The sequence below is a fragment of the Cyprinodon variegatus genome, unplaced genomic scaffold (genome assembly GCF_000732505.1).
Source record: "Cyprinodon variegatus isolate N-32 unplaced genomic scaffold, C_variegatus-1.0 Scaffold94, whole genome shotgun sequence".
NCBI lineage: Eukaryota > Metazoa > Chordata > Actinopteri > Cyprinodontiformes > Cyprinodontidae > Cyprinodon > Cyprinodon variegatus.
Window position 1 is genome coordinate 409,355 of NW_015150547.1, and position 20,145 is coordinate 429,499.

General features: G+C 38.6%; 2 protein-coding genes across 5 annotated transcripts in view; one reads left to right on the forward strand and one right to left on the reverse strand.

Annotated features, from left to right (window-relative positions):
• Positions 1-5,434, forward strand: part of LOC107084214 (phosphatidylinositol-binding clathrin assembly protein-like) — a 48,145-nt gene extending 42,711 nt beyond the window's left edge. For all 3 annotated transcript variants that reach the window (XM_015373938.1, XM_015373939.1, XM_015373940.1), the window contains 4 exons: positions 1,168-1,191; positions 1,758-1,814; positions 1,906-2,025; positions 4,472-5,434. In XM_015373938.1, the coding sequence (XP_015229424.1) occupies positions 1,168-1,191; positions 1,758-1,814; positions 1,906-2,025; positions 4,472-4,486 (216 nt within the window). In that variant the 3' untranslated portion in view covers positions 4,487-5,434. The remainder of the gene's footprint in view (positions 1-1,167; positions 1,192-1,757; positions 1,815-1,905; positions 2,026-4,471) is intronic.
• A 4,968-nt stretch (positions 5,435-10,402) lies between these two features.
• LOC107084210 (RNA-binding protein 4-like) overlaps positions 10,403-20,145 on the reverse strand; it is a 12,679-nt gene continuing 2,936 nt past the window's right edge. The window contains exons 3-9 of one of the 2 annotated variants that reach the window (XM_015373930.1): positions 19,427-19,611; positions 19,089-19,265; positions 18,891-19,000; positions 18,444-18,713; positions 18,103-18,347; positions 14,118-14,528; positions 10,403-11,251 (exon numbers count right to left, since the gene is read on the reverse strand). In XM_015373930.1, coding sequence (XP_015229416.1) covers positions 11,248-11,251; positions 14,118-14,528; positions 18,103-18,347; positions 18,444-18,713; positions 18,891-19,000; positions 19,089-19,265; positions 19,427-19,611 — 1,402 coding nt within the window. In that variant the 3' untranslated portion in view covers positions 10,403-11,247. Of the gene's footprint in view, positions 11,252-13,322; positions 14,529-18,102; positions 18,348-18,443; positions 18,714-18,890; positions 19,001-19,088; positions 19,266-19,426; positions 19,612-20,145 lie in introns of those variants that run through there. The other variant, XM_015373929.1, reaches the window with a different exon arrangement.

Genomic DNA, 20,145 nt, shown 5'->3' on the forward strand with positions numbered 1-20,145 from the left:
TTAAAGCTGGGTACTTTGTTGATGAAGTGAAAAACAGGAGTGTGGCTCCAACGCGTATCAGGATGCGTATCAGTGGAACAGATGCAGATATTTTTAAGAAGAAATCATGAAGACCAGTTTTCTGAGACATGCTTCATTACTGACTCAAGTAATCATAACCAAATACATAGAAAAGATCTCGTTATTACGAGATCATATCTTGTAATTATGAGAAAAAAATTTACATCTAATTTAATTTACAAATAATTTTTTTTAAAATCCTACAATGTGATTTCCTGGATTTAATTTTTTTTTATTTTCATTTTATCTCTCATAGTTGAAGTGTACCTATGATGAAAATTACAGACGTCTCTCATTATTCTAAGTAGGAGAACTTGCTGCAGTGGCTGAATAAATACTTTTATGGCCTCACTGTACTTTCTGTCCTGACCAATCAGAGCCCCCCTGTTCTCTTGAGAACTCCCCATGTTGGAAGTCTCCTACTTAAGTTGCAAATTTCTTTACTTTTACTCTTTTAAAATCATTATTTTCAGGGGTTACAAAAACTGTAGGTTGTGAGAGTCAAAATGCGAATGTGGGAGAAAGTATCCACAAGCGCAATATTTCTGGTTAATGATGGCTTTTTTCTAAGATTATAAGATAAAAAGAATACTGTAAGGATATGGTATTTCTTGGAAAATATAATTAATTTCATTGTATTGTGAGTCTATTTATGTTGCTATTTTTGTAGATTGATGATGCATCCAGAACAGTCCCAATCATTTGAGTACTTGAGAGCTTATAACCGTTTTCTCTTAAAATTATATAAATAGCAAAAATGACTTCTTGACAGAGCCTTGAACCATCAAAGACACCATCATTTATCCCTATTTGCCCTTTGTGCTTCACTGTGATTATCTCCCTGTCTCTTCCATTTAGTCTGGTTTCATCCTCATAATTTTTGGACCAAATGGGCTCTTTACTTTAACTGCTCATTTTGTAAGGAAATGGTTCAGAAAGCCAGAGGCAAGACTTGAATACAAAGCGGAACTGATTATATCATGATGAATGGACAAAGGTTCGGTTGCTGCACTTTTGGCCATTTTAAAAGATGGTGCAATTTAAACCTAAAGTATGAGGACCAGAATTGACAGTTTTCTCTTTTCTTTTATCTCTAATTCTCTACAGAATGGGATGATCTATACGGGATATGTAAGTTTAATTAATTCTTCTATTAACCTTTTTTTTTAACTGTTCTTTTAACTCATGTGGCATATTGTTGCTGTCAACTTAAAGGTAACTTTATTAAATGTACTTTTTCCTGATGTCTTGGTAAAAGGAAATTTATGTTTACTATACTTTTTACAAACCTATGAACATTTTTTTAATAGAATTCAAAAAGCCATTCATTTCATTAACTTTGTTTATATTGTTATAAGCCAACACATTGTAATGAATGACAGTTTAATGCCTTTATTTAGGTTTATTATGATGAAAATCCCTTTAATACAGCTGACGTAGACATTTAAAATAAGAATATTACGCAGGAAAAACAAAAACATATTCAATACAGAAATGTGTGCTTCATGAGAAGTATTTTGAATAACAGCTTAAAAGTTAACTACAAAATGTGCTTTTAATATTTAAAACAATCCTCACTGGAGCAGTTTATTATTTATTTAATATGCACTGTATATTGCACTTGCATTGTAAAAGTATTAATATAGGAGTATCATAATAAGATTCATTGACCTTTAGTTTTTTTTTTCTCTGTACAGGCTCCAGCACCAGTGGCTTTTCCTATGACGACACCCCAAGTGCCTGTGTATGGAATGGTAAAGCATGACTTTGTTAAACCCCCAGAAACACATTTATAAAATACATTTTAAAATACGCTCATCCTGTTCTCACCTGTGCTTTGCCCAGCTCCCCCCTCAGATGAGTCATCAAATGGGGGGCGTTCAAATGTTACCCCCACAGCCTGTCATGTACAACCAGCCTGTCCTGAGACCCACCAATCCTTTTGGACCCATCCCTGGTACACAGGTAATTCAGACACATACATTTGCCTTTAGGTTTATGCCAGTTTAACTTACTCCACCACCTACTAACTTACAAAAACACAAGATTACAGAGAAAAAAATATTGAGAAAAGACTTGGCCTCAAGAATGCCGTCTGTTGTCCAAACCTTGCGTTTCCTAATATAATAGAATTGAATAGAATTCAACTTTATTGTCATTACACTGTCACAAGTACAGAGCAACGAAATGTAATTTGCATCTATCCAGAAGTGCTATACAGGATAAAAATATTTATTTACATGTGTAAACATGTGTACAGAGACTATGTATGCATAGTCTCTGTACACATGTAAATAATCAAGCCTGCAAATGGTATATATAAATAGAGAGTAATTGCAAGGGGCAATAAAATAAATATATATGGAAGCTATATACAGATTATACAGGAAAGTTAGGATATGGATATATATATATATATATAAGGGGTGGAACGGTTCACAAAATCCATGGTTCGGTTCACGGTTTCGTGGTCACGGTTTTCGTTTCGTTTCTGTATATGTAGATTGTTAGCCTGACATGTTGGTCGTGTTGCTGTTAGCAGAAACAAAACGTGTTGCACAATGCTTGCACACTGTTGCACTTTCTTTCCGCCGTCATCGTAGGTCACTCTAAATGCAAAGTGGTCCCATACAGCAGACCTATAAAGTGCTGCTGGCGCGTCTTCCAACTCCTGTTCTTTCCCACTCGCCATACCCATACAATTCTCCACAACAACTGATTTTTCCCTGCTACACCCGGCTACGCTGCTTCGCTTCTTCTTCTTCTTGTTTACTACTGGTGGTTGGCTTTGGTCGCAGTACCGCCACTTTCTGCTCTGGAGTGTAAACGCTTCGCCTATGAGAAAAAGGAGCAGCGCATGAACCGAACGCAACCAGTGTTGGGCACGTTACTTTGAAAAAGTAATTAGTTATAGTTACTAGTTACTTCTCCCAAAAAGTAACTGAGTTAGTAACTGAGTTACTCCACAATAAAAGTAACTAGTTACTAGTAAAAGTAACTATTGCGTTACTTTTGCAAGTGTATGAAATTAATAACTGGGGATGTCTAATTCTGAAATCCTGTGTTTGGGTTGTTATAGATACTGCAACATCTATCTATATCTATCTATCTATTTATTCCATCCATCCATCATCCATCATTTATCCATCCATCAATCCATCATCCATCCATCCAGATTTCTCCCTTTCTCCATATAGGCTAATGATTGTTCACGCTCTCCGTAGTTCCCCTGTGGCGCGAGCACAGGGCGGCTGTTACGCGCATTTAGCAAGCAGGCGCATTTCCTGCCGCTTGCGCGGTGAATCGTGCCGCCGCGCTGTGAGGAGATGCAGGGGAAACCGTATCTGATGGGGAAACGCAGCTCGACGTAACAACGGTATTTCCATCTGGAAAACACTGCCGCTGGAGTCCTCCTCACCCTCCATCCTCCCCTCTCTCATGACGCGCGCACGAGTCCTATCATGAAAAAAGGTTAATTGTGCGACCTGAGTAACGGTGCAGTAACAGGATGTCGGCAATTGTAACTGCGTTATAGTTAGGGTAAGAGTAATAATTTTGATTACTCGTTATTAAAAAAAGGTAGCGGCATTAGTAACAGCGTTACTTTCAACGCCATTACTCCCATCACTGAACGCAACACACGCGAATCAAACAAAGACAGACGGTTTTCATAAACCGTTCCATCCCTAATATACATACATATATATATACATATATATATATATATATATATGTATATATATATTAGTGGGGTTATGATACAGGATTGGTAATGACAGATAAAAGATTTACAGATTACTACAAATAGTAAAGTTTGTAGTCAACAGCTCACAAATTAGGTCTTCCAATGTGTAGATTATCACAACTTTCGACACAGACATCAAAAAGGAGTGGTAATCCTTGATGCTTCCAGCAAAGGAAAATTTAAACAAAACAGACTTATATGTGTATCTTATGGAAACTTTCACATGGGTAGGAGAGCCCTTAGTAATGTTGAGCCTTTTAGTTTGTTACTTGTTGGAGTTCTAAAATAATAATTGCTATATGAATGTATATTTCAAAATTAAAGTTTTGTAAATGCCATGATTTTATTTCATTTAGGATTAACGTACATTAGAACCACTCACCAAAGACAAACTTCCTTTGTATTCCTCCAAGAACACTGGAAAAATGTAAGACTGGTGATCACAAACAAATAGGTTGGATGTTTGGAGCGATAAAGGATTAAATCGTAAGACTGCTTCAATTTCTGAGGAACTGCGTTTTAAAACGATTGGAAACATGGGTCAAAAAGCTGTTTTCCTGGCACTGCAGCAAGGAATGTGTTTACACTATCACGAGTTGCCTGAATGCATGATGAGTTGTTTTGTTGGACTGAATTACTCTCATTTCTCTTCTTTGCCTTCTACAGATGCACTTCATGTAGAGATGATGTTGTAACCATAGCAGCAAAGCTGAGAGAAAAGAGGCAAGAGAAAGAGATCGAAAAGAAAGAGCTGTCAGCAAACACAAGTATATAACCAAATCCAGTGCAGGACGAAGAAAGAATGTCGAGGGAATGGAAGGACCAGACCAGAGGATTAGGAGAAGATGAAATACTGATGTCAATTTATTGTTACTTCACCTTCTATTCTCCATGTGGCTTACAGATTAGTCTGTCTTTAACCCATGAGTGCAAACCTGGAGAGTCAGAGGCTCCTCATCAGTTCAACGCAACTTATCTTTGGCCTCTTCAAATGGCAATCCCAGCCTATGCTGACATTGAAGAGACTGACAGCTATATGGAAGTTCTTCACCTTCTCCTGAGCCAATTCTCGTGTTAATAACCTTTATGAAGACTAACCTGCATCTCTCCGCATCCAACATGTGAATCAAACTTGGAGGGCAAACATCCCTTTCTCTGATTCGACCATTTGCTGGCACTTTACTCAATGTGAACTATTGCCAAGGGTGTGTTTCTGCGTAGATGATCCTAGCATTTTGTTCCGATTGGTTCCTGATTGCTTGTCGTTCATGACTTGATATTAGTGGTTTGAGTGTGTGCAGATGTTTGCTTTTATTTTTATACATTTCTGCAAGCTGCATCAACATTTTTTTTTGTCTTAAATGCGTTAAACAATGATTTTCAAGTATGCCTGTTTGACTGTAGATGGACGTAGCTCTTTAGAGTGTGAACTCTGTGTGGATGTGTATAAATTATCTTTTGGTACCTGATGTCACAACTGTGTTGCCAGGTGCCATTGTGTTACTGCACTGGAACTAACCGATGAAAGCACTGAGCCAGACCCAGCTATTGCATTTGGATGTAAACAGACCTCTCATACTAACTTTGCTATTTGGGGACATGCTGTACACATTGTTTTTCCTTTTCGTTTTCCCTGTGAGATATTGTAAAACCTCATTAACTGTCCTTTTCCCACTTTTGGCCTGTTTAGAAGCTCCCTTCTGATACAGCATACTTTATTTGTCCACATTTCTCTGTATAGAATTCTTTTACTTTTCCTGGTTATTTTATAACCTTCTCTTGTATACCTGTGCTGCTCTAATAGTGAAACGTAGAAGGGGATTTTAAGTCTGGCCAATCAGAAGTTGTTTTCTCTGTGTCCTAAATTAGTTACATGTTTAGACTTGTTCAGAAACACTTGATTTGGGCAACGACTCCAGCTCATGTGCAACCTTTACCCAGAGGATTTGGGCTTTTGTTAATCAAGCCTTATACAATTAGGATAGCTAAAGGTCATTGCAAGAAGTCCAGTGAACACCCGACCATCAGAAAGCGGCTGAGGGTAATGTCTTGTGATCACAGCCCTGGTACGCCTGCAGTGATGGCGCACAGATCAATCCAGGCAGCCCGAGACGAGGAGCCTTAATGAGGCATTAAACGCTAATGTGGATTTTCTGGCAGATCCAAGGTCAAGACAGACGCACAGTCTGATAATAGATATATACATATATTTATAGCACAAACCTTCGAAGAAGGAACAATGCTCTGCTGCACAAAAACCTTAAAATCATTGCTGGGATGTACAGTGAAAAGGGGCAATAATTGATTGGGGGTAAGGTCGTTTTCTATTGATTATGTTTGTTCTATGTACATGTACTGTGTGTGTTTGTGTGCACATGCCTTCGCATAGAGATTAACAGGGTCATGTTCCTCGGTTAGAGATGGAAAGTCTCTAAGCGACATGGTAGCGCGTACTAACTTAGCATTGAGTGTTCTTGTGACTGTCTGAGTCTGTACAACACATTAGTTGTAGGCGGCTTAAGGATCTTTTGCCTGCTGAATGCAGTCCAACCGGACTCTTCAGACAGCAGGTGATTTCTAACTGAATCTTTAGAGAAGACCAAACGTATAATGGCGTAGTGATTTAAGGTTAAGTTCAACTGACACCAGGCTACCTGCAGCTAAGACTCTACTACCAGCAGAGATGTGTTAGAAATCATCTTCAAGCAGGCAGATATCTTAAGGTTCCATCTATTTGACAAGTTAGCTGTTGTTACACTCCATCGTTCTTGTTCCAGTGGTTTGTCCTTGAGCTGAAAGCTTTCTCCAATAAGCTTCTCAGCTTCACAACTCAACCCATCCTGGGATCTGACTGTTACTGTGTCCCCCTCTGTATATAGGTAATGCTGTTCATGTGTTTTTAAACGTGCTCTCTCTGTGAACGTGATCAAAGCCCCATTGGATGACTTACTGTGTTGGACAATTTATTGCTGTATCTATGTTTGAATGGTTGTACTTTTGAAGTTGTCATCATCCAGGGATGGGCGGGTGGGCTTGGGTCGATGTTTGTGCTCTTTGTGTCCATCTCAAGATGGAAGCGGCGGGAAGGGAGGGGGGGTTGGGGTCGACGGGAAAACTATCACAACTGGTCAATACCAAGAGTGTCTTCATTGAAAAAAAAAAAAAAAAAAAAGAGGACAGGACGGGGTCTGTCCTCTTTGCAACAGGAACATTTTTTGCACCAAAGTCATCATCAAAGCGCAGCTTCTTATCCAAGGTCACGAAGGATGGATGATATCAGAACTCCAAGGATTCTTTTCTTTGGTTCTTTTATTTTCTAAAGACAAACAACACTGTCTCTTTTGCATGATTATGTGTCGTCTTTTTATTGGCTTGTGTGCCCGGTAAAAGCATGACCATAGTGTGAACTCACTCTTACCGGTGTGTTTGGAAAATGTTAAGGAACTTTCTCATTGAAATTTTTTTTTTTTTTTAAACTTACCTCTTGACATTCATCATCAGGTGTTTTACGATGTCAGGTCTGTAACTGTTTGAAGGTTGCCTCGCATGGATAAATGCAACTTGCAAGTAACCCCCTTCAAACCCAGTTATCACGACTGCATCCCTGTAAAACGCTGTGGATGTCAATGCCGGTTAACACCCAACTAGCTAGACATTGCAGTTCTGTAAAAATTGCTCTTTATTAAAGCATTGCTATTTTCAATACGCGTGTTTGAATGCTCGCTCCTTTTTCATATCAAGCCAGCAGTATCTTGGGAGGTTGTGGTTCGAAGTACTGTACTTGTGTTTGGTCTGGTTCACATTCTGTGGTGTTTCTTCAGTGTTTGGGTGTTGTCCTGTCTTACCATCAGAAACCAAGATCCCAGTCATCCACCACAATGCAGTGGTTTCCAGAAACTTTATTTTTAACAATGCAAAATAAAAACATTAACTGTTTTATATCAACTGTGGTATTTGCAACTAAACTGTATAAGAGAAAGATACATGAAATAAAGTTCTTAAAGGCCTTTATACTCCGCAGACATTACTCTGCCTAGCTGAAACAATCCTTAATACCCCAGACATAGATTTATCATTACTTTAAAAGTATTCTTTCTAAGGAATAACATGTATCGCTCAAAAGATTGCTGTAGAACAATTTTCACAGATGTTTTTGCGGTGTATCTCTAAGGTTAGAAGACCTCCTTGCCATCTCTCTAGATAGTTTCAACCTCTAAATCAGGACCTTTAATTCACTCAATGAGTTAATGCTTTAAGTCAGAAGATTCCTGCTGGCAATAATAAAACATCACTTTATAATCTGCAAGGTGTATAAATAACTTTGAGCCTAACTGTAGATGTGCAAAATCAAACATTAACTAAAGTCACCAGCCACTTTATCAACTACGCATTGCTAGTAACAAACTTGACTCCTTTGAACCTCAAGAAACAGTCAAAAATCTTTAGATGATTTGGTCAATAGTAAGACAACATAGTGAAGTTGTGTCATATCTAAGTGTTGCATATCTATGGCAATACCCTTGTGTTACAACTTCACAAAGGTGCCCTGTACAACATCTGGAGAACAACAAACAGTTAAAGGTGATTTGCACTTTGTGACATGGTTCATTACCCTGCTGGAAGACATTCTCTTAGGAAGGGTTAGTTTGTTGTAAAATTGAAAGAAAAAAACAAAAATGTTTTAACTGTGCTTCCCTGTGTGCCAAGAAAAACAAAAAACCATCCAAAACCATTACACCAGCCTAAACTGTTGGTACAAGACAGCATGGATTCATACTCCCTTGTTCTCTATGTGAAATCAGACCTCATGAAACAAGGCAATGGTTTTACCATTTATTCCAGTCAGGTAAATCCAGTCTATCACTGCAGCTTCAATATTCAAAGAGGTCAGGAGTGATTGCAGGTTTGGCAGTTTATAGTTGCTCTAAACTTCATGCTTTACAGATTGACATCGCAGACATTCAGAGACCAATCTGTATGTAGTGGAGGGAGGAGCGCTTACTAGACCTTTTGTCACCTTTATCATTTCAAACCAGCCTGCCCAATACCCTCAGACTAGCCTGACGTAGTCCGACTCAATTCTAGTCAGAATATGAGTCTGATACTGCTCCATAGAGCTGTGATTATGGGGCGTGTTTCGAACGAACCAGGAAAAAAAATGCCTCTGCACTCAATTGGATAGATCTACAACCAATAAGAGCAACGGAGTGCGTGACGTATGTTAAGCGAGGCATAGTTGTTGTCCACAAAAATCAAAGCGTGCAGTTGCACGCCTATAATAATATGATGAGACTTGATTGCGTTTCTCTGTTCCTCTTTTAAAATTAATTTGCTGTCGATATCTTCTAGAACAGACCTAATAGCAGAATCTACTCACCTAAACTCTCCAGCGGCAGCCATTGTTGTTGTCACCCAAGCGCGCTTTGGTCACGTGGTTGATTACGTTACTGTTGATCATCTGTCCATCATCGTATAAAGCCCGCCCTGACAATTTGATTGGATCGCCTGACAGTGGGCGATAATACTCGCGCTACTATGGAGCAGAGCCAGACCGAACTTCCCCGAACTCAAACCTTGTGGGCGGGACTAAGTTCGGACTGGCACCGAGGCTACCCTCAGACAGCACCAGGGCAGTTTTCTATTCAAACAAGTCATCTTTGATGTCTTTTTTAAACACTCTCTTGAAAACCAAAGCGGGTCGTGTGCTTCAACTCCAGATGATCAACAGTTTCTGAAATACCCAGGAAACCACTCTGGCACCAACAATCAATTCCCTTTTTTTCTGCCTTCTGACGATTAATTTGAACTTATATTGACAATCCAGATTCGGCTTCGGGCACATCTAGGTGTCCAAATCCACTGAGTAACTGCCATGCGATTGGCTGAGCCGCCAAAAAAATAACAGGCCAATCTAATAAAGTGGCCATTGCATGTATGGGGTCTACGGGTCTAGAGCTGATCTTGAAAATACAGTTCTATAAATATTAATTTACAGTCTTTCAGAGTAATCAAGTAAATAAAAGATACTAAAATTAGCATTAGTCTTAAACAGGTAACCACACAATTCTAGCAATGTTTCTATTTGAGAGATAAACTATTTGCTTATAAAGTAAATAACTTTTCACTTACTGTAGACAATAGTCCCCATTCTGGTCTTTCTGCTGGAAACTTTACTTTTTTTTTTTTTTGGAAACTGCTGCATTTTCATATTGATAGCCGAGTACATGCATAAACCAAGTCATGTCATCACCTCAACATAGCATTTCTGTGTACTGCATTTAATCTCCTTGTGTCCATCTGTTAGCCGATTTACTGTTGTTGAGAGGATGAAACTTTGTAGTGTCTTTGGCAACATCATCTTTGCAGGGACTAGGTTCTAACAGTTTAGGATTGTTATTGAATTATATAATAATCCTAACCTCCCTTATAATAACAATCCTAATTATATGTTATAATTTTCTTTTTTTATTATTTAAAGGCATATATTGATGTTTTTTGGAAGAAAATTGAATAAAAACCATCATCTGATGTTGATCTCAAGAGTTATCCTGCTAAAGCACAATATTTACACACACACACGCGCAAACTTTGGTTGAAATTTATTTATTGATAATGAAACATTTCAAAGAACAAAGAACAAAATGTAATTTAAAACATTGTAGAATTTGTGTTCATTGCCATTCTTACAAGTTGAAAGTGGCATCAAAAAATTGTTTTTTTTTTGGAGATGGGGAGTCTTGCGCCGTACCAGCAACCGATCCTGAGCCAGGATATTCAACTCTGAAATGGAGAGCTCTTCATCAAGGCACTTAACCCCTAAAGTGGCCGCCGGGTCACCTTAATAAAACTAAAACATCCCACCCCACTGAAATGTCCCGAATCTGGTTCTGGCTGTGATTGCCCGGTACTTCTTTAGTGATAGGCAGCAGTAAAAACAAAATGTCTGCTGAAAACAAGCAGTTTTAATATAAAGGTGGTAGAAATGTCCTCAAGAGGTTTGGTGACTTTACAAGTCAGAAACAGGAATGTATGAGCTCAGTATGCTTGAAGAAAAATAAGTCAGAAAACCAAAGGAGGAGGAAAAAAAAAGAGAAAAAAAAAGATTGACTCCCGTTAAAAAAAAGAAAAAATTAAAAAACAGGAGAAAAAGTTCCAGATATCAGAAATCCTGACCAATTAAAAGCCCAAAGACAAAAAAAAAAAGGAATACTAAGCACGAACATGGCTGTTCCTGTTTAGTAAAAAAAAAAATATGCTTGTGAGTGTGTTCGCATGTTTCGGGGCGGGGCAGAAGTGTGTGGTCTGAGTGTTTACCTTTAGTGGGGGGACACCCCCATCGTCCACAGCAGTTTCAGGCCTAACGCTGCTGTTTTCCCCATCCCACTCTACAGCTGCGTGCGGCGAACGTCCGGGGCAAGGGCTCAGTTTGGCTCCCTCCCACTCTAGCTGCAATAATCAGCAAGAGGAAGAAGGTGGCTGGAGCAGCAGCAACAACAATGCATGCAACTAACAGTTCACATGGAGAAGGTGGAATAATGTGAAAGTGTTTAGCTGCTATGTGTCATCTGAACCTTACACTGTCAGCTGGGGTGCCCGATGAAAAAACAAGACACTACTGCAGAAGGAGGGCTATTATTAGGTTTAGTCTGCCTTTATTAACCAAGTTGGATAGATTATAAGTGCAAAGTAACTAATGGGAACCCAAAAGAAGCCAAATTCAACTTTTGCATCAAGAGGTGAAAAACGGCTGGGAGAAAACTAATCATCTGCTCTTCTTACTGCCGCTGGGGATGCAAGGAAATCATTTAAATCACCTCATTTCCACCCAGTCAACACCCGAACAAAACCACAACATGTAACGGAAGAATCTACCCTGCAGCTACCTTTAATGAGGAATCGCTACAGTCGACAACCTTTGCCGTCTCGGCCTCAAACCTCCATACAGCCTCATTTTAAAGAATCCCGACTGCCAACTCACTGTTAAACAATCAATCACTCCATCTTCCTGCTAACAGTCTCTATCATCAGCCAGTGTGTGGCTGGCATGGCTCTTTCAGATTCAGAAAACGATTGGAGTATATACAGGAGTACCAAAGTGTACATTTTCCCTTATCTCTGATGATTTCTATGAAGTGGTAGAAAAAAAAAACAACAACAGGAAAACCAGCTACTGAGAGAAAACCTGAAAGCAACTTGGAACACTTGGTTTCTATAATGTATGCTTGATTGTTGACATCCCCCTGGCTCTTACAAATTCACAAGTACACAACAGCGGTCTGAAATAATGTAACAAATGTGAATGCATTGGAAATGCTTTCACTAATAAATGGTAAAGCATTCAAAACGAAAGTAAACTCTGAATGAAATCCAGATTCTCCTTTGATGTAGTAGTGGCTAAAACGGCGAACCCAGGCTGTACAAATGCGATGTCTGGCCTAAAGCAGAAAACATCGACAACAAGAGATCATTTCTCCTCGTTTTCTGTGTCGTCATCCATCCATTTTTACGTATTTACTTAAAACACTAATGGACAACCTGCTGAAATCTTGGATTTACCCACTTTTAAATAACAGAAAAAAATATTTTAATTGGAGATGTGAGCTTCTCTCTTTACAGTAGACTATGAGGAGAATATAGACGTTTTATTTAAAATCATAAGTTGTTTAACTGGGTGCCAATGTCCCTTGGTTAATTTAACAAATACACTTTATCCAAATTGTAATAAAAGTGAAATTCCCACAAAGCTTTTCCAATTACAAAATTAAGTATTCTTAATAAAATTTAGTGAATCCAGTTTAAATAACTGTAGCACTTAACGCAAAACAAATCAGCATCTCAACAAACGGCAGAGTTATGAAACCTCAGACTAATGGTCTTGAGGGAAAAAAAACTGAAATTCTACATCTTAACTGTGGGTCGTTTCAGCATTTCTTCAGATTCTCTTAATAAAAAAAAAAGAAAAATAAGTCAGTTTGAGTTTCTGCTTAAATCCATATCTAGTTACTTTTTTTTCATGAGGTGCCTTTGGAAAAACATTGATCGAGCTTTTCATGTCAGATGCCATTTGATAAACGTCGTGGCGTGCCGATACAGATTTTATACCCTCAAAGAAAACAACGCACAGGAGAAAAATTGTGTTCAGCGGATTAATGGGAGGTAGCAGTTATGAATCCGACAGAAAATTTACAGGAAAACGCTGCTAACAAATGTCTCTAAGCTTATTTTATTGAAATAAAGGGGATAAAAGTACATCCTGAAGGTTGATTCCCTTTTATGGAGTGAAAATTGTGGAAATGTATTTGCTTTTATTTAATTAATAAATTGGAAGACCATTGCAAATCAATAACCGAGCCATGGATCCAAAAACGAATCTAAACTCATAGTGATTAAATCAAACTTTAAATCAATTGGTCCTAATCACAAATATTAACCGTAGAAATCCTTATCGGAAGAAAATGTTTACCAAAACAGGGATCACTGAAACATTTTCCTAACAGAGAGAAAATGGGAAAAGGTTAGGGACACCCATCAGTTACATGAAGCTAGAACTAATCTGAAATAAAACCGAATATCTTTAGTATGGATTAGAAATGAGATTCTGTACAGTTTCAGTCATGTGATCAGAGATTATTTTATGTAGCTTTATTGATTGTTGTTGTTGTTGACCAATATATAGGTGACAAGTGATTGAATTTTCAAATTTGTCCGAACAATTTACTAAATTCTAGGACAAATTAATAGAAGCCATTACTCCACATTGAAAAATACTGGATTCCCTAAGAAACCACCGAGTAACAGAAACAAACCAAGTCTGGGAAGAAACTATGCAGACCAAAGAACGGCTCTTGATCCAGCAAAAAAAACGAACAATGGTTGAGCTTGACCTCCAACTCTAACCTCGCCTCCAGGCAACAATTTAGGATCAACATTCAAAAGGAACCAGTTCTGCTCTACAAAAAAAAAAAAAAAAAAACAACTTTGAAAGCTCAACAATATCCCGTTTAAAGCCACTAAATTATCTCCTTGCGTCTGAAGACGCTAATTTGTCGATAATGGGAAAAACATTTAGCCAAGAAAGACAAAATGGTGCTTTGGATCCAAAGCTCATTCAGACACCACCTGGCTTCCTGTTTGAATTTCTTTTTAAACTGTCCCTCATGTAAATGTATATATATACGTGAGCACACACGTCAGAGGTGTGTATGGAGTGTGTGGAGGGAGTGGGGACTATCGATAAGGGGGTTCTGGCGTGTGGTAAGGGTAATCGTGACGCTGGGGCGTGGGTTGCCCGTGTGCGGGTGTCTGCTCATACGGTGTGGATGTGGAGTAGTTTCCCGTTGCTGGGTAAGCTCCAGATGAATCATATGCTGCCGATGCTCCGTAGCCCCCAGATGTGTCATATCCTGCTGAGGCGTCGTAACTTCCTGAAGAAGCATTGTAATTCCCAGAAGAAGTGTCGTAGGCCCCCGATGATGCGTCGTAACCTCCTGAATTGGCGTAAGCTCCTGGGGTGGCATAGGCGTCCGATGCGGCATAAGTTGGGGGCGCTGTGTATGTCCCTGGTGGGGCGGGGGCTGTGGTGGGGGCTTGGGTCTGTCCACTGGCCGGTGCGGGAGGTGGCGGAGGAGGATTGGTGTAGGCGTACTGGAGATACTGGTATTGTTGCTGATATTGTTGATACTGTTGGTACTGATGCATTTGCTGGTAGTATTCTGAATACGATCTACAAAGCAGATAAAAAAAATGTGTGAGAGGAACAGAAAATATTGGAAGAGGCTGTAAACCATCATTTTGACTTGCTGCAGTTTCTCTAGGCAGGAGTTTTCTGTTTATCTCATTCTGTTTGCAGGACATTTTGAATACGCTGTAAATTCATGCATTTTAATGGCTTCAAACTCCTTTTGCAAATGAGGGCCGCAAAGCCGTGCCTCACCTTGTAGCCTTTAGAGTTCATAAACTTCTCAATGTCTTTCTCTTCATACCATAAGATAAGATTCAAAGGAATCCTACCTCAACTGGTCAGTTAATTGGAATATCTTTTAATCATATCAGGGCAAGTGACTGTTTTTGGTCATTTCATTAATCACAATATTTGGCAATATTTTAGTTATGGCTAATCTGGCTAAGATTATTTAGTCTTAGTTCTACTAAAAATTTATGTTTTTTTCCCTCCTTTTTTAACGCTAAAACTCCCAAGGACGGCATGACGGTTCGGAGATTTTAAAGGGAAAAGAACTTTATTTACATGAATCACATGTTGCTCATGTTAACCTTTTTTTCTGTTTCTATATTTCCTTCATTTTCACGTAATTTTTTAATAAAATAAAAACGTAAAAAATAAATATGGTTAATTCTACCTCAATCTCCCACAGCCGCCATTTTCACGGCTCTATTAGTTGCATTGTAAATTTTTCCCGCAGTTGACCGTCATTTGTTACCGTTGCCTAGCAACCAACATTCTCCCTAGAACTCCTTGGCTTTCAAGGGATCCAACAGTGAAACAGGCTTTAGAAATGCTTCAAAATATTGATGATAGCAATTCGGTCGGAGTGGGGGAGACCGATGAGGAAGACTGGGTAGGAAAATATACATAAAAAAAATATCCCAAATTTGTGTGTGACCTAGTTTTGAGAAAACAAAAAAACTATGAATTGACACTTTGATGGTGAGGAAGTGGTCAGAAAACTGGATGCTAAGATCAACTCTGTACTGACTGAGCCAAAAATAAAAGTAGGCGTACAATGTCAGATGAAAATCAGATGATCCTGTCACAGCCTCTTAGCAGAGCTGGAACGGCACTTCTTTACAAAGCCATAAAACTGATCTAATCCAGCCTGGGAGAGGGGAAGTAACAACCTTGTAGATTTTCAAAAAGAGCCTAAAGGACTTCTAGCAAAAATCTAGATCAACAGACAACAACACATTTAGTAATTTACACAATAAGTGGTATCATTTAGACAGTATGCATGCTGAGTCCCATTTTGTTGAGATATTTTAGCTATTAAACCCTTTGCATATTTAATTATGCAGCTTAGCATAAACGAGAACAAAGATGGGAATATTTTCTGAGCTCAGTGAAGAAACGCACAGAAGATCTGACTAAATGACCTTATTAGATGGTGCGGTGTCTCACATGAGCTGTAGCTTTATCCTTTTTATTTAACGAGAACATGTGCAGGTTATCCAAAGTTCAACATCAAATTAGATAGAGTATAGATTAGTTTGAATAACTGAAAGGAATGGGTGGATATAAAAACTAAAAAACAAACTAATCCCTCCAGGTCACTTTCATCATGCTTAACTGTTCTAATTCATAAAATGTATCAGTAAAGTATTACAATACAACAGCAGCAATATTATGGAACCTTTTTTATTTTTTAAACCTGTTCCTGTTAAGCTCTCTGAATCCAGGGGTCCCATTTATGAAACATTGTGTAGGATCCATAGTAAAAGTAAAGATATCCTAAACGCCTGAAAATGGGAGTGCACACCCATTATGTATGGTTTTATGTTCTCTTCATGTCCACGTTTAGCCATAAGCCCCGTTTACACTACCTTTTAAACTGTGCCAAGAAAGCATGGTAACTGCTGATTGTAAATGGAATGCAACTGAACCGGACCGTGCCAAACACAATGTTCTGTTGCAACTGGAACCTTTAAAGCTCAGCATTAACAATGAAAAACATCCAAAGATCTTACTCCCACTGGGCGGAGGACGCCATCTAGGCACATAAGTTCCCGAATGTTATGGGTGCCACCAATTTTGTTTGCGTAATTCTAAACTCAAGGGCTGTAGTATCATGGACCACTGATAGGAGGCGAGGAACTGTGCTAGCGTGACGTGTAAATGGTCGGTAGAACCAAGCTTGGCACGGTTAACTGATCCAAGCTCAGTCCAATCTCGGCACGAATCGCTTTCAGAGGGGTAGTAATGCATGAATGTTATTGTGAATTTACATGAGTCAGATGATCAGTATTATTTAAAAATTACCAAGGCAACTACAACCAGGAGAGAGAAATACATTTCAGATTAACTGAGGCACAAATAGATGTGTTGGTGAGTGAGGTGGAAATTTAGATAAATATCTTTGGCAGCCACAGTTATTTATAAACTGTGGTACGACTGACTCCCTGTTGATCACGATGGAGAGGAGGATGAGAAAATATCAAAATAATGTGTGGACTTTAATTTTCAATTTAAGCTGGTTTATGAAGCCCATCTACGATTAGCTTCATAAGAAGTAAAATTACATTTCTGAGAGAAATTATGATAAAAACCATCTTCAGTTCCCCACCTTAGTTGCAATCTGGGTCATCTACCCAAAATGTGCATGGCAGTATGGATCGGTCAAGTTTTTGTAAAGGGCCACACATTTTCCTACCAAGTTTGTTTTGTTTTCGTTTTTTCTTTTCACAGACAGGGTTTCTACAGGAATAAATAACTCAAATTTAATGCTTTTAATGCTCTTAGAAATAATCTTAATGCCACCAACAAGTACCCGTTGACAGGCTGCAGCCATGTCCCGAATTCCTCGTTTTCCAGCCACTTTTGTTGAAATTAGCTTTTTCCCCCATTCCTAGCTTTTTTGCTGACTCAAGCTTCTTTTCTGAACATACAGTTTTACGATCAACTTGAAGCAGTTCCACGCAAATATATCGTTATATAATATGTCTGAGGAAATCGTTTTTATAAAAATTTGTTTTAATAAAGCATTTTAAATGCCACAATAAACACATTTAATGAATTTTAATGCCAATTAAGACCTTAATTAAAAAAATACTATAATACTTTTGCTTGGACATCAAAATGCTGAAGTTCTAGGCCCCATTTGTCTGTATACATACTTTATAAATGAGACACCAGAGCGTTCTCCACTGTTTCAACATTAATTGTAAGAATGGCAACCATCATTAAATGACATTAAGTTACGTTTTCTCAAATAACAATATACTAACTGATTTAGAAGTATAAAAATTACATATTGTGACAAATATACAAAATGTATATTTGCTTTTAGTTTGGCTTTAAACTACTTTAACTGATTTGTTATACACATTTAATCATCGCTGTCAATCAAGAACTTATTTAAAACTCAAATAGGTTAAATGTAAAAATGTAATTTAAATTGTCCAATTTCTTTTCACTTATTAAAAAAATGTCTAATGCATCACTACTTTGATTTTCCTTAGTCCTTCAAAACACACATTTCTGTGTTCATCTAAATAAATAAATAAATGATAATCATTACACAATACAGAAGATAGAAATACATATTTGTCATCCAGGGATGCGTTACCTAGCAACAGGATCTGCTGCTTCAGATGTTGTGGTGACAGGTGCTGCGTCTTCAGAGACTCCAGGTGGCGTAGGCAGCAGGGTGCGCCGTTTGGGGCGGATCTGAGCAAAGGAGCCTGGAACAGGGTCAGGTAGAAGAGGGGCTCTGTTCCCTCTAATTGGACTGCGATCTCGCTCATTATCTGATGAGGCCGCAGCCGCTGCGGCAGCCGCTGCTTTTCTTCCAGCTTGCTGCTCTGCCAAAACCTTTCAATTGGAATTTAACAAAAAATATCAACATGGCCGCTCTTTTAGTTGTCGCATTTGGATTAAAGAGAACTTTTTATGAAAAAGTTAGCAAACCTTCTGTCCTTCCTGAAAAAACTTGGCTCTTGCTGCTTCAAAAAGTGTCGTTGGATCTGGCACTGCAGGTTGCTCTGCCTCTTCACTAGCAGGATTGTGATTGGCTAGCTCTTGGTAGACCTGGTCAGCAACAGATCCATACACTTGGCTGGCAAGTGCACCGTATATGACCCCGTCTGCACCTTTAGAACTTGTGAGGCCTTTGAGAGCAGCGTAGGTCGGATCAAAGGTTGTCGTGTTGTAAAATGAGTTATGGACACTTTGTTGAACCTGAAAGAAGAAAAATATGCACATTGTTTATATGATAAGGAACACCAGCCTGGTCTGACAAAATATTAACAAAAGATTAATGTCAGATTAATGTAGTTGCATTAGATTAAAAAAAAAATAAATAAAATGATGTGCATCTGTTGCTAGAACACATCATCCAGATCGAAATCTCATTACCTGTATGGGCAAGCCAGCGGCTGCAGCAGCAGCTGCCGCTAGCACAGCTGCTTGACTCTGGTGATGTTCCATGGATGGAGGAGGACGTGGAAGAAGACCTTCTCTGCCACCTAAAAGCAGGGAGCAAAAGTAAGATCCATGTGAAGTGTTGTCAGCGGACAAAAAAAGAAGACCATTATTAATTTCCTGTTACAGCACCTGCAGCCGAATCTCCAGCCCCTGCAATCTGATTGATCAAAGGTTGGGCTTTGGAAAGCTCTACAGCCAGCTGACGCCCCTTGAACATGGTCCCATTGAGTGCCTCAATAGCTGCCAGGGCCTCCTCCTTCCTCTCCATATGCACAAACGCATATCCAACATTTGAGCATAACCTTGCTGCAAAACAAAAATCATGTGGCCATCAGCTTAAAAGACACAAAAAATTTAACTGCTCCAGTGTTTCTTTAACTAACATTTGCTTCTCTGGAAGAAAACCTTTAGCCACTGTATCGATAAATATTTTGATTTTTAACAACTTCAAAATCTTTGTTGGTTACCTTTGACTTTATCACAGTCTAAAACTCTCCCAAAGGTTGAGAAAAGTCCATGTAAATCATCTGCTGTACAAGTAGCGCTGATGTTGCCTACAAACACTTTAATGGAGTTGGGTGGGCGCGCACGTGACTCTTCGACCACCAGGGGCCTGCCTCTGTACTCTTTGCCATCTAGATGCCGGATGGCCCTGCGGAAGTTAAGAAATTAACATAATGTCAACAAATGTAGAACATTCACTGAAAAAGATTTAAATCTAAATAAGTCAATTTTTTTCAGAAAATAAGTGCATCTTTTCTTGAATTGAGGAGGTAATGGTGACACTTTGCCAATGGAACAAGACAATTTACCTTTAAAACAAGAAAAAACGATTGCATTTCTTTATTCTAAGTGCATATTATCTGACTATCTTATTTTAAGAGTAAAAATGCTCATTCTATTGGCAAATCACCTTATTAACCTGCTGAAATTAAGGGTAAATGCACTTATTTCTAGATTATTTTTGTACTGGACCAAAAAAAAGGTTAGAATATATTTTTGAACACAAGAAAAAAAAAAGAAGCCAATGTTATGTGTATATTAATAAAAATGTGAGCTACATGATCCAATAGTGAATATATATATAAATATATATATATATATATATATATTTTAGGGATGGGATGATTTATGAAAACCGTCAGAATCGTTCGGTTCGACTGTCTCGGTTCGGTTCGCGTGTGTT